This window comes from Dysidea avara, chromosome 3, assembly GCF_963678975.1.
Source record: "Dysidea avara chromosome 3, odDysAvar1.4, whole genome shotgun sequence".
Classification (NCBI taxonomy): Eukaryota; Metazoa; Porifera; class Demospongiae; order Dictyoceratida; family Dysideidae; genus Dysidea; species Dysidea avara.
Window position 1 is genome coordinate 24,851,962 of NC_089274.1, and position 15,318 is coordinate 24,867,279.

The 15,318-nt window shown below is 37.7% G+C and overlaps 1 protein-coding gene across 1 annotated transcript; it reads left to right on the forward strand.

Moving 5' to 3' along the window:
* The first annotated feature begins 783 nt into the window (after positions 1–783).
* On the forward strand, positions 784–15,267 carry LOC136250427 (uncharacterized). Its single transcript, XM_066042638.1, has 8 exons — positions 784–962; positions 2,899–3,230; positions 6,634–6,787; positions 7,701–7,981; positions 8,034–8,184; positions 8,240–8,624; positions 13,762–13,797; positions 14,868–15,267. The coding sequence occupies exons 1-8, from the start codon at positions 875–877 to the stop codon at positions 15,118–15,120; spliced, it is 1,680 nt and encodes a 559-aa protein (XP_065898710.1). The 5' UTR covers positions 784–874; the 3' UTR covers positions 15,121–15,267.
* The last annotated feature ends 51 nt before the right edge of the window (positions 15,268–15,318 follow it).

The window sequence follows — 15,318 nt, forward strand, 5'->3', positions numbered from 1 at the left end:
CACTTGAGCAAGTGTTTCTGGCATAAAGTGACCCAGACATCCTATCTCAATAGAAATGAGATCAACAACTAACCCAGTACGTTAAAGATCATACGATAAAGACCCATATCTATCTTCCTTCCAAGCTCTTGTGGCCAATAAGTGTTGCTGGGTGTTAGTGGGAATGGTCAGCTCAAACAGGTAGATGGAATCCTTAGACTGAAACCAAGACCAAGTCAGGTCTGCTAAGGGAGGTAGAAAGTTTGGTGGGGATAGTACTAGAAGGGTTGACACTGGCAAGATGACCTGGAAGATCAGCATAAAGTTTAAAAAATTCTGGTAAATGTTTTTGAAGCCCATGGACAAAAACCTGCAAGACTGAATCAGTCATGCCTCCAGGTTAGTCTCGCGTGCCAGACGGTTTGTGTGGGGGCGGCAAATAAACGTCTGGCACGCGAGACTACCTCCAGGTATACCTACCCTAAACGAGAGCAACAGAACATCTGGTAAGATGTAATTCATGGTATAGGTTGGGGAGTTTGACAAAGAGCACACTTTGGATTAGTAATTATATTCCACCTGGACAGGTTCATAGGATTTGGAAGAGTATCACAACCAGCACGTTGCAAGAACGACGGTTGTTTCTCAGGGAGGCCAAACATCAATCTCTTCCACAAAGGACAATTGCAAGCTTCCTCCAGGGTGACAATATCTAAAAATTTATTTTGAACAGTTAATGGCTCAAAGCTTGAATCCCAATGCACAATGTGAGTAGAATGTAAATGGTCACGTGCATGGTTCTTTAAGGTTGCAGGGCTAATAACGTGCACGTGCACGTGGGCTGTGCAGCAAGTGGGCGCAACTTGAGTGGGCGTATTTAATTGTTAACTCAGCCATGTCAGGGAAGAAACTTACTCGTCTTTTTCTCGTGTGGTTACTGTTTTGTCTGGCTGCTGTAAACGCTGTGTTTTCAGCTGGAAGAAGTGAGCTAGTCATTGTAAACCACTACACATGCATACACGCACCGTGACCTCACTTTTTTTGTGCATCGTCATGGACGTGTCACATGAATGGCAGATGAGTGATCATGAGTCGGCGGCAGGACTGACTAGAACATATTTTTGGCTTTTACGAGGTTGGATTCATTGAGTCTTGTTAGTTAAGGGAACTTGCAGCCTGGAAACAAAAACTGATTTCTAGATACTGTATGTTCTACAGTACTTACCAGCCATTACGCTTTAGGGAATGTGATCGTGATGGTTAATTAATGGAACGCCTGGCTGCCGGATCATAGCTATACCCACAAATCATTTCATGCTATTCTAACGAGATTGAGAGACAGTGTAGATTGAATGCAGGAAGGTTCTTGATATTGATAGCGCGACTGTCATGATTGGTGCATGCCTAGCCTGCATCATGTTGATGATTCTGACTCCTGTATTTCAGGCTTTAGCTTGATGCCCACAACTGTTAAATATTTTCTATGCATGTCATCTACCATATTGTGTTTGTCTATGTTGACATTGATCGTTGCGCCCACTTTCAAGGGTTGGAGCTAGCAGATTGTTTGATCTTATAGCAGGAAAGTTTGGCAGGAGGAAACTGGATTTCCCCCCCAAAACAAGTTTGGCAAGTTTGTTAGGAGCTAGTACAGATTTGTATTGGACCAATGATTTGGCAGATTTTAGTTTGGCAAAACACCAACATTTGCCAAACCTTTCGTGTGACTACATGCATGCATACCATATGGCTGTGGTGTGATCGTTGCCAATACCATATTGTGCATCAATCCTTAATTTATGAAGTGCTCAGTCTCCTAGGTTTCACACTTAGAGAGTGAGGTGGTTCTGTCGAGTAGGAGATGCACTATGCAATGACAGTTAGTAAATGCTCATTACTGCAACCCCATATTTACTTTGGATTCTTTTGTGGGCGGGCACAGAGCTTAGATGTATAATATATATATATATATATACACAGCACCCTGTTCACTTGCTTGCATGTGCATGGTACAAACTGAAATGATGCACTGGCTAGTTTGTAATCTAAGAAGCAGTACATTCTTTCTTTACCCCAGTGTGGCATAGTCCTGACATGATTCAATTTCGCATAATTTTATGTGTTAATGCCATTTATGGCAGTTAGATATTTATTCTTATGACTCACCTACACAAATATACCATAACTATTGACCATTGCATCATAGGATCCACAAATTGAGATATCCATACACATGTATACATATACATACATGTATGTATGTGACTATGATGAGCAGAAGCAGAAGTGATTAGAATTTTTATAAATCATAATTCCACTGATGTGGTATCCCATTACAAATACATATCAGTTTCAGGTGATTGTTATCACATTTTTATGGTCACATGGTTGGACCATATTTGGCAAACACTTATTCATGACTACAAGATGAAGTGGCTATGGAGCCTGTGGTTCATTAAATTTTCCTGATTTGTATTAGCTGGATGGGTATATATAGATCTCACAAAGCTGCATTTTTGCACCAATAGTTACATACATAATTTAGGTGTCGCTTATGGCTTGTGGTGATCTGTAGAAATGGTTCTGTGGTGTGTTTGTCTTGTACTGATATCACTGTATTCCCACTGGAAGTTTATATACAAAAGGACAAACTTTTATGAGCTGCCCACCCACAGCTTATGCACAGCCTTAAACAAATAATTGCATGACAAGAAGAAAAATTCAACCCAAAGCATGAATTTATAAAGTGCAGGCCACTTGGTCACGCGTTTGCAGATCATAGGAGTTAATCGCCATTTTATGTTTTGCATTTAAAGTTTTGTGCATGACATTGTAACATAGAAAAGGAAACCGAACTTGGTGTATCTTATGTGCCATGTGGGTGTAGCTATAGCTACAAGTATTTTTTTATTTCACTAGCTACACCATGTAGAATGCCAACAAGTGCACTGGATCATGACATGTTTCATGATACTTTGGTGACTGATGAGCAGATTACTGCTTCTTCATTTGATCAATTACATCCACCACCACAAGCAAGACTATCAGGAACTGGATGGTGTTCAGCAAACACTTGTAATACACAACAAATTGATGAGTACCTGCAAATAAACTTTGGTGCAGAATTAGTAGTAGAGGCAATAGCAGTTACAAGTAATTCTGAAGGATTTTATGTGACTCAGTATATGTTGGAATATGCTGGATCAGATGGCATGTATGAATATGTTATTGCTGAAGCCTCCAGTAACGTTGTAAGTTATTATGTTTGTGAGATCAGGAAACTGTTTGATAGACTAAGTGGAAGACTTTTACAACTTGCATGCTTAATCACCCAGCCTTTTACATACGATGGCAACTACAAAATTTTAGCAAGTTTTGTTATTTCTATAGTAACTTGATTGAAAAGTGAATTACATGTTCTCGTAGTCATTGATAATCCACAAAGCCCCACAATATTACATATACTCATATGGCATAAAACTACCTTCCAGTTGTTCTCATTGCATTTAACACAGTTCATGTTTCACAAACAGGACGGACGTATGTACCAACATTAAATTTTGTACTTTTGTATTTTAAAGACAAGAAATGATGCTACAGACAGACTTTCCTGCCAAAAGAGGCAGGTCAAGATACTTTCATTCTCCCATTGTTGGATTTGTTGGGGGGATGGGGGATAGAGTAGCAATATACCTCAATGCAAAAACAGCTTGGAATTGTCTGTAAAAAAGTCATGTCCATGAAAGTAAAAGTAACAGAGCTGATATCTGGAGCGGCCATTAATACAATTGACAGCCTTGTTGCATTTCATTCCTTTTAACTCTAATTAGCTAATTTGGCCTCCTTTTCAATAATCAGTGTAGAGAAAAAAGGTGGCCAAATTCCTAGCCAATTAGAGTTTAATTATGAATGGAATGTAGAACATGGGTAAGCTATAAAGGTCTAATGTTAAAACTTCACTTATTATAGTTAGCTCACTTCAGTTATTGGCTCTTTCTGTTGCCAGTAACTTTTATTTTCATGGACACGCCTTTTATGTAGCCAAGCTGTTTTTGCATAGAGGATTTCACTTATTTTGTCAATCAAATGCATTTATATAATTACAATAAAAAGTTACACAGTAGAGCAAAAACATAGATTGTTGCAGAGAAATAAACAGTAACTTACAAAAGCAAGTGAATATTCTTTGGAGTAGTTGACTGCTCTATTAGACTAACTGATCTGCTATACTGGGACTGATCAACACCCCCTCCTTTCCACCACCTATATACAGTACTGCCCAAACGTAACGTTGCACTCGCTCGCATGTGCAATTTTGCTCAAGATTTTAAAAATTGCTAATTAAGGAGCGTGGCAACTGTTTCGCTCATGCGACAGCGTGGCAGCTATTTAACTCACAAGAATCACGAGTGAAACAGTTGCCATGCCCCTTAATTAGCGATTTTTAAAATCTTGAGCAAAATTGTGCATGTGAGCGAGTGCAATGTTGCGCTTGGGCAGTATCGTATGCTCTGAAAAACTTGACAGCATTAACCTGGTACACATGTCAGCTATTTCCCATACACCGCCTCTTGGTGGCATCCAGTATCCAAAAGAAGTTGCATATACGGAGAAGAATTATTTACCCATACAATCGTCATATTCACTCGAATCTTTTCAGTACATTCATATGACGACATCAATTGTATCCAGTTAGTCTGATTCAAATGGTTGTCACTTGAATTGCAGTGAGGATTGCTAAACCGTTGTTACATGTATCACAGTAATGCGTCATGGTTATTTTTTTGAGGCATGCACCTTTTTACTTTCTTGGCTGCACAACTCAATACACTGTAAGTCTTGATATGTGTCTGTTTACAAAATTCTAATAATCAATGAAGTTGTTTTTATGTATACATGTCCACACACACACATGCACTCATGCACGTATGCACGCACGCACACACAATGTGCACGCAAGCAAAAAAACAAAACAGCCTTTGGCTGTTGTATACATGTCTAACCGGTTGACTGGGCCACCTGCACTCTACTTAAGTGTCTATCAGTCAGTGATCTGGAGTACCCGCAGGAGACTATTTGTACCATGTCAAATCCATAAAACCATTTGTCTCAACGTACATCCCTTTTTCAGAAGTTATCACTTTTTCTACACTCTTCACATAACTTTTGGCTCATTAGTTGCTGTAGCAGAAATTTTACCATCAATATTACCTGCTGTATTTGCACAAATTGCTCTCCATTTTATTCTTGAGGTTGTTCATACCATTTGCTTCAAGATCTTCACATGTCACATCTTTCCATTTAGTAGAGGGGTGTAGTGTGAAAATGATGCACTTTGTGATATGATTATGAAACTTTCCACATAAATTGCACTCCTTATAGTGCCATTGCAGATTTGACCTTTGGTGACCTATACAACTATTTTTGCATTGAAAATTCATCATTTTATTTCCCTGAGGCATTATTTTACATGACATAGTTTCAAATCAAAGGTCTTAATTGCTGAAAAAAACAAGTTGGTTTTTATTTGAAGCCAATAGGTCATTTCATTCCAAAGTTATGATTGTATTAGTCATGAAATTCTATAAAGTTTCTTGCCCATTAGTAATTTACATCCCAAGAGCAGAGAATTTGTGATTAACAATTAAACATGACCATAATTTATACCTTTGGAGTGGAATAAGCTATTCACTTCAAAAAGTCATAGATGAACACCTTTAATTTGAAACCATGTTTTAACAGTCCCCCAGGGTGATAAAGACAACAGTGATGAATCTTCAATTCAAAAATGGTTGTAAAGGTCACCAAAGGTCAAATCTGCTATGGCACTACGTATATCAAAAAATAAATTTCATTGGACTATGGTTTGGCTCATTTACAGGTTTACTAAATCACTTAGTCACCTGACATACTCACTTAGTCGCCTGACATGCTCACATAGTCACCTACACATGTTCACTTAGTCACCCGCCGTCAAGCAGTTTTGTACATGATAAATAATTATAACACAAAAGGTACACTGGAGTACTTGATAATACTGTAACACAATTCTTCTCCGTGTTCTGTGAATAATTCTGGACAAATAGTAGACTAAGTGGCGTATCTACTGTAGCTCTAGCCGTTACTCGGGTTACCGGTCGAATAATTATTTTTGTGTTTGCTGTAAGGACTGCAGGAAGAAACTGTTCTGCTGTCCTACATTGCTCTTTCACCCCACCCTAATGCTTTGGCTATAAAGGTATGTACTTTAAACCATAGTTTAAATAAGTTAGACACCGCAACCAACTGGAACTAAGCGATTTAGTAATTCCTTGGTCTTGGTGTCTAACTATTATTTAGGAGTACAATTGTGTGGAAATTTTCATAATTGTATCACAAAGTGCACAAATGCCCATTTTGCTACTGATTGCTTTCTAGGTCCTAATCTAGTTATTGGCTAACACAACCAACCATCTAAATTGGCACTTGAACAACAAGATTCTATGTGGCTTCTGGAACATATCCACAAACACACATACCACACATTCACAGATTCATACTTTTCTTGTCATGGACACATAGCTGGTTTAAAATTATCAACGGCATATGTTAGCTTAGTTTATGTCTCCCTTAAATGTATTTTATTCTACATAATATACACTGTATATTTTATAGCTTTTTGATGGTGTGAATGCTTGTGGACAAACAAATCTTGAAATGAAGCACTTCAAATATCCGGTCATTGCACACTATATTCGTATAGTCCCACTGGAGTGGGTAGGTCAGTCTGCTTGTTTAAAACTAGAACTTTATGGATGTCAAGTCAAAGGTCAGTATGCTATCATTGCTGTTTTGTGGTGCATATAATTTTGATACTATAGTGATACTGTTACTTTAATTTAATGAATATCATTTTTCAATAAATGGTATAAAAATTAAAGTAGCTACTGACCGTACTGTACTTGAATTTTAAAAAGTTATTTTTATATGTAGATATTGTAGTAGAAATATTAATTATGCATAAATAAATTGTGGGTAAGGCTCCATAGTGCTGATCTACTCAGCCAAAAACTGCATTTCTAATACCTATGGTTGTTATTTGTGTCACATGATGAATCATTAAGTTGCTAGTACTTTTTTGTACAAATATAATGAAAGATCCTACGCATTAAAATGTCAATAAAAGTTTTTATATTCTTCATCATGGAAATAATAAATAATAATAATAAATAATAAATAAATATAATGTGGCATCTAATTCAGTCATTTATTGGTCATATGATTTAGTTAAGTTTGCTTTTTTGACTTTTCATTGTACTTGTGGCTAATTAATAAAGCAAATTAATAAGCAGCTTACAATTTATTATTGTGACACAAATTATAGCCGAAGATTGTCAAAAAACAGGATATAATATGACATAATAAAAATTTTTATTAACATTTTAATGCATAGGATCTTTCATTATATCTGTGTAGCAGCTTATGATTCATCATTGTGATACAAATATCAACCAAAGGCAGTTTTTGGTTGAGTGGATCAGCACTATGGAGCCCCACCCATATTTTATATTTCTACTAGATTTCCTTACAATATCTACATATAAAATAAGTCTTTAAAATTCAAGTATAGTATAGGGTCAGTACACAACACTATAGTAAAAGCTACTTAAAAATGATTTGCATGCACCATTCACAATAGTGCAATTTACACGTGATGACCTTTCCTTTCCCTTTAATTATAGAGTGTACAGATATACAGGCTGTCAGTGATAACAGAACATTACTACCGACTGCTAACGTTTCTCTATCATCAGCCCTGAACAATTATCGGGACATTTCAACCAATTGGTGTGGAAGCTCTTTTGATCAATCACCACGTTTTTATCTGTCCTTTACTCAACCAGTTCATTTACTATATGTAACAGCAAATGGAGATGGTGTTGATTATATCAGAAGCTTCTTTTTTGTATATGAAAATCAAACTGGTGACATGATTAGATATTCAAATGTGGATGGTTTACAAGTAAGCATGTTTAACAACTAACACATAACATTGTATAAAATTCCTATAATAGTCTTTCACTCTACTTAATGCAAATGATGTTGAGACCTATCTGCTATGGAGACCAATTACCACAAGGAGGCTGGGGTTTATTGCAAATCAAGTTTTAACAACATATCCATGCATTGAAATTCACTTCTATGGATGTACACATAATGATTTAGGTATGTTATTGTATTCTAGTTTGATATGCTGTTAACTTGAACTACTTATTATCAGTGTTGCATCCTGTGATTACTGGCATATCTACTTCTGAAACAACAGTTAACCCTGCTCCTACTGTGGCTACTGTGTATTCCAGTTCTAGTCTATTTTCACAATTAGCCACAGTGACTACTACTGTTACAATAACAACATCCCCTGAGCCATCTTGTAATTGTAGTGATCAACAACAGTCCAGTAGCTCCTCCTCGTCCAATGACTCTGATGATGTAGTAACCATCTGTGTACCTGTTGTAATTGTGGTTGGGATTATTATAGTGATTGTGCTGGTCATTGTTGGGGGAGTGGTGTGGTGGAAGACTAGAAGTGATAGTACTCAGAACTTTGATGCAATTGTTTATAAACCTAGCACAACTGCAGTAGTGAACAACGATCTTTATGGGTTAGTGTCAGAGGCGTAGCTACAATGTAGGCAGGTGAGGCAGTTGCCTCACCAAATATTGGTGACTGAAGTCACTGAACTGAGAGCTACATTGGACCTTTCAGATGCATAGAAAACTTGCATTAACAAAGTTTATATGCTCAATTTGTAGGTGTCCATCGAGGGGCAGCTCTAGGGGGTTAGCTACTGAGGTTTTCTATTTTTTTCAGAAATGGTCAAGCAAGATCGATATACTCTAATAGAGCACTCACCCTAATACAACAGTGAAGCAAATTTTTAATATAATGTTTTTGATAAAATTAATTAAATTGCTCTCACAATCAATCTCAGATGGTCTAACTTGCCAGGGGAGCATAACCCAGACCCCCTGGATTGACATGTTACCAGTGCTTATATATCAAGACTCACGGTAGTGAGTCGCGAAGCCAAGAAGCACAAAGCATGCGCCCACAAAAATAAAAACACGCGACCACTACTGTGAGTCATTTACATGAGGGATCGATTACGCAATCTTTTAAAATCCGCATGGCGAAATCTCAGCCTTACTAAACGATTCCGCCTCGAAACCAGGGGCATGTAACCTTTGTATAATGAGTAACTACCACACGAAAAGTCAGGCGAATTGTTGGAGTAGTTTGTTCCATCGCCCACCCATTTACAATGCATTAATTAAATTATTTATTCAAATGTGCATTGTTCTTTTTTTCATTTTCTTCGTCATCGCATCCCATTGGAACGATTTTCTTTCAACCATGAAGTTGTATTGTAAAAAGGCTGCGGCTATCAGGGACTTTTTACACAATGTATCTGTACATTTAATTTCGCTAAAAGTTGTTCGTTAGTTTATGAGATCTCTTTTGCGCTCTTTGAAGATTCAAACTTGCCTCCATGACGTCGAGGTGTGAGGCGTCTGCCTCAATTCCCAAACAGTGTGGAAGTGGGCTAAGTCATTAGCCATAGCGAGCTGGCTGATTTGATAGACATTGTGCTGTCAACTCTTGGTTTAATTGTGAGTCCAGTCACTGATTTGTTTTAAATTCACCACGGTATGCCTCCACTGACTCGTTATGGCGTGACTCCGGCCCATGCAGGGTCTTACATAGCTATAGCCAGCTGTTTCATACCCGCTGTTTCATACCCGCTGTAGTGATATAGTTGAAGTAACATTACCCGTGCACGTCTTTAATCCCGCCCCAGCCCTTCAGTGCCTGTGAAACTTCAGTGTTCACTTAAAAAGCCAGCATCAGCGCATCACCTTTCAGCACTTAACCCACAATTATAGAAACTCTTTAACGATAGCATGAATATACTGTAATAGTAAACATTTACATTATGATGATCCCATAAAATTTTAAAAATAGCTACAATAGCACAAGAAGCCAGATACACTAGTGTTTGGCTATGAAGTACCACCAAGAGTTCATAATATAGTAGTGGGGTCTTGCATGGTAGCTACCACATATTAATTTTTCTTCACCATTTGCGTGATTTGTCCATTGACCATAAGCTCACCTGCCAACAGTCACAACATCAGTATCCACCCTGCATATACAGAAAGGGATACAGTATGGTAAGGCACAGCTAACTAAAAACATGTAATCATATAGTCAGACTAACATGTCAACAAATACTTAATTCCACTATTATGATTATTGTTATAGTGAGCATCCCACATAGCCATTCTCAAGATGTATTCAGCATACTGCAGCAGTTGATGTTCTCACCTACATTGTTGACATAACAATTTTGTTGCTAGGAGACATATAAATTAGGAGGGACTAATGGTTTTAGCATAATGGTAAACAAGTTACACAACAGCAAAGGAAATTTTAATAAACTAGCAGTGACTGGATAGTTGATAGATAAAAGTAAAAGACAATTTGTAATTTTTCCAGTCCTGATTGTTTGAGAATAAGCACATTAGCTGCTATAAGCATGAAAAAAGCAAGACAGATTAAATTTAACACAAGGTTTATGATGCATGCAAACTCATTATGCACCTACCAATGTGTCACCCCACCACCTCCCTTGGATGTAAAGCCTGTAAGTGGGGCTTTACAAGGCGAATTGACATAAAACTGCTGCTTCACTATGGGGCATTTGACAATCATTCATTAAGCACCCAAGTATTTTTCTACGCTATGTCAAATCCCCCAAGGTTGCAACTAGAGCCAATGGTGCATGGGGATTTGACACAATAGGTTTGTCCTACCATGGGGTTGTGTCCACTATAGCCCTATATATATGCCCGAAGGGGAGGGGTGGGTTAGTAGGGCAATACATTGATATGTCCATTATATATAATATGGTGCATCAACTGGGGTAAGTAGATTAAGCCTGTACCTTGCGGGCCTAAGCATGTTCCTCTCCTGTTTTGAAAAATAATCTTTTATTGCCTGCCCCTAACTGGAGTTTGCCTGACACCTTCAACAACACAAAAAGCTATCTAAAATGGTTAATTTAGCTTTGACCATTGGCAAACTACAACACTCAACAATTATATCAGAGTATACATAACTTTATATATCTGCCCAGTTACTGTATAGTATAGGGTCCATGGTTGTCTCAGATCTGCTTATATTATTATCACATCCATCAATCGATGCATAGTAATTCAGGTACGGCCTACTGTATGCACGCATTGAGCTGAGCCCTCAAAAATATTAACTCATTTGTAGTATTGACTTACCCGCTAATCATTCAAATGCCTGACACATTATTTATAGCCAAAGTATTAATTTTCACCATACATTATAGGAAGCCATAAAAGTATATAGCCTATTAACCTTTCCTGAACTGTTGGTGGAAGCACTTGTTTGCTCTTGACATCTTTGTTGTCATCACCAACCATCTTGGTTGGTTGAAACGTTGAGAGAATATTCTCTTTCATTTTTAGCTGTTTTCTCAGGGTTCAGCTCAACTTGTTCACAGACTGACCCACACAGCTAGAACAAGCCAGCTACGAGGCTCTGGCCTACACAAGCATAGTATATAAGGCCACTCCAAATAAATTCTCTGTTTCCCGTCCACCGCCCGCATCTAGTTACTGTCAGTTCTAAATATTCCATTATTCCGTATTCTTCCATTATTTTCCGGTTATTCTTGCATACTGACAGGCTCAGTAAAAGCCATCTCGAAACAGGGTCAGCTCACATGTCAGTAGTACTATCAAGTTCGCACAAACTTCACGTTTGTGTTATTTTTGCAACTTAAAAGGGAAGGAACAAGGTTAAGCGTGCTTTTATGCAGCTTTTTATGGTTATGCCAGCCATTTCCTGACCAGGAAAATAATGGCTTGAAAAGCTGCCAGTCTAATAATGGAAATGGACCGCCCGCCCGCATGCAAATATGCTTGAATCCAGGACAGGAAACAGAGAATTTATTTGGATTGGCCTAATCCCAGGAAGCTACTATGGCATGGGAGATTCCTGTCTAAAACTACGACGGTAGTTATATAGCCGTTTACAATGACTTTGCTATACACGAACTTACCCGGCAATTTGCTGGGAGAATAGTGTGATGCATTCGGTGCCGTCAGGCTTCATGTCCATTCTGAGGCATACATTCAGCAACAACTCGCAGCTGATTCGGCTCCACTTGTCACGCACAGATTTTGACTAGACTAGTTATATCACCAACCTACTGCTTCAGCAAGAACGGTTAAGACTGTAGCCTCGACTTTGCCAGTTCTTATTTACGTGAAACATCACGTGAGATATCACGTGAGTCCGTGCGGGAATTTGAACATTATTTTCAGTTTGAATGAATTTTCTCTTAGCAAGTCACTTTTAGTAGCACTTCTAAACACTGAACTTGGAAGCTTTTGCTACTAATTTAGGTAGCTAATCTGTTGCTGAAGCTGTTATTATGCATGCATGCATGCAGTGTCTCCTATAGCACTAAGCGACCGCAGGAGTCATACCAACAGTGTGACTTTCACACTTCTGGATTTACAGTGTATGTAATATAATACCTAGCTGTATGTTCTCTAGTCAACAAAAAGTAGTGATATCCTGTGCCAAAAACAGCCCAGCTGTAAAAAAAGCGAGGCCAAGAATGCATAAGTACATGTTCATGGAGTAACTACAACCAAAAGACATGATATCAAAATCTGGCCAAGAAAGCATTTACAGTATAGGCACTTTTATGCATTCATTTTCTATATGCTTCACATTATCACATCCAGCTAGCTGTACATGTGTGCTTGCAATATAAACAATACTACTGAGATGATAAAAGATGATTACACTGCATTGTTACCAAAATTAATTTAATTAAAAATTTACAATTGGTTTCTACTTGGCCATCATTTTATTTTAATATACAGTGCAAAAAGATGGCCAAGTAGAAACCAATTGTAAATTTTTAGTTAAATTAATTTTGGTAACAATGCAGTGTAATCATCTTTTATTGTCTCAGTAGTATTGTTTATATTGCAAGCACACATGTACAGCTAGCTGGATGTGATAATGTGAAGCATATAGAAAACGAATGCATAAAAGTGCCTATACTGTAAATGCTTTCTTGGCCAGATTTTGATATCATGTCTTTTGGTTGTAGTTACTCCATGAACATGTACTTATGCATTCTTGGCCTCGCCTTTTTTTACAGCTGGGCTGTTTTTGGCACAGGTATATATATACTACTCAAGGCAAGGTCTGAGAAACATGCATAAAATACCATATTGTGCATTCTTTGCAATTACCATAATGTATAGTAGGACTAAAATTGCCTCCAGATTCACTCTTGTAACTCATAATTTTCAAAAATTTCCTGGGGGCATGCCCCCAGACCCCCTAGCTGAAACATGCTATGCATTCTGATTGTACTTACACAATAGAGTGCATGCATGGCAAGCATAAAAGCATTGCAAGGTCTTCCTCACCTATTTAAAATTTCTAGCTACGTCCCTGAGTGTACACACACTACTGATTTGTTGTATAAATTAGGCTGAAAACCAGGGAAAGTTCAGCTGTTATGATCTTTTGGTGTATGTGCATAGTTTTCACCACCCGATGAAGAATTTCTTTCAAAGTTTTCATGAGAAATGGTCTTTAGCCCTCATGTGGATCCCTAGTGGAAATTGCTGTTTTTAAAATTAATATTACATGTACTAATCTGGGGTCTTTTTTTACAGCTTGGAATCAACAGTTGGTAGCAATTCAAATAGAGAGTAAGTGTTTATTTTGCACATGATAATTCTACTTGTACTTATCAGAAGCTTATTCCCTGTTGTGTTTATGCCATCTGTACATGCTGGACATGAGCTTTTGGTATATACAGTTGCTAGCTGTACTGCACAATATATAAGAATATACTGTTTACTGTGGCTATCATTTTCGGTAGTGTTGCAATCATAAATTATATGTAGGGAATTGTTTTATAGAAATAGAAGTAGGTCAAACACATTAGACCAGTATATGCAGAGTGGTCCATGCTTGGACTATAACTATTAATTTGATATGTGTTTGACACTATATGTAGATGTGGTACATAGCCAAATACACTAGTTAATTTACTTTGAATTGATGTGTAACTCATTGACAAACAGAAATGAATGTATGGTGTATATTGGTATACACTATAAACACAAGCTACATGTATGTAGCGTGATTGACTCCATGCAATTTGTACCAGCACCTGTTGATCTTCCACTCATTGCATGCTCAGTTACAGTATATATGCAATATGTTAACATTTATTGACATGATGTGTTTTTTGAACAGTCACTATATATGTAATGCAAAGTGTGGTCTACATGTACATACGGTACTGCTCAGATGCAAGTTTGTGCCTGTGACTCACCAAGTCGTGAATTTGTGGACCCTCCTATCAGGTACTTGCATGCTAATTTTGTTGAGAAGAGCTATTTTATTCATCATGAGTATATCCCTCTCAACAAAATTAATGGTCTGTTCGTTTAAGAGAACAAATCTATACATCCAAATTAACAGTTGCAAGTGATTGAGTTATTGGTTCTTCATTCTACAAATCGTCATGCAATGCACTGTTCAACTGGAGGTGCAGTAGTGGTTTTGTACATACTGTACTAATAAGGCTGGCAATACTTGATGAGCACCTAACACTTGTATGCAAGCACTTGCAGCCCCGTAAACAGTGAGTGACCTCCAACTGGCTGTATTGCCACTAGCACATGTGTCAGAGTGTGAACTTACATCCAAGCAGTGCTGTATAATTAAATTATGTTATATATGGTTATACATTCATGCATCATTTCTACAGTAACCATTTAGTGAAAAGAAATGGAACAGTAGATGTTAGTAAGAGAGATACAAAGGAGACAGAGCATCCACAGGAACTTCAGCCTCCTGTCACTTATGACACAGTGTCTCTTCATGAGGAATCCCCCAGAGATAAGCAATCTGTTGTTGGAGTTGCTAACTCGATCTATGAGGAAGTACCAACTAACACTCATGTTGGATTACCTAACCCATCATATGAAACTCAATTACCAAGAAAAATTGACCATGCATAATGATATAGCTGTTCGCCATCTATATGTATACGTATACCTACCCAGCATATAATTAACTTGTATATTAAAATGTATCATTTCACATATCATGTACCTCACTATAAACTTAAGTGTTACACAAATTATGTCAGGGATACGTATACTGAGCTAGCTAGGTTTATAGCTTTAATATGTACAGCTAAAGGAGCCATTTTGCAG

Coding starts and splice junctions, on each gene's coding strand:
- LOC136250427 (XM_066042638.1), top strand. CDS start 875: ATGTCAGGGAAGAAACTTACTCGTCTTTTTCTCGTGTGGTTACTGTTT. Junction 3,231..6,633: donor CTGAAGCCTCCAGTAACGTT/GTAAGTTATTAT, acceptor TATATTTTATAG/CTTTTTGATGGTGTGAATGC. Junction 7,982..8,033: donor CAAATGTGGATGGTTTACAA/GTAAGCATGTTT, acceptor TTCCTATAATAG/TCTTTCACTCTACTTAATGC.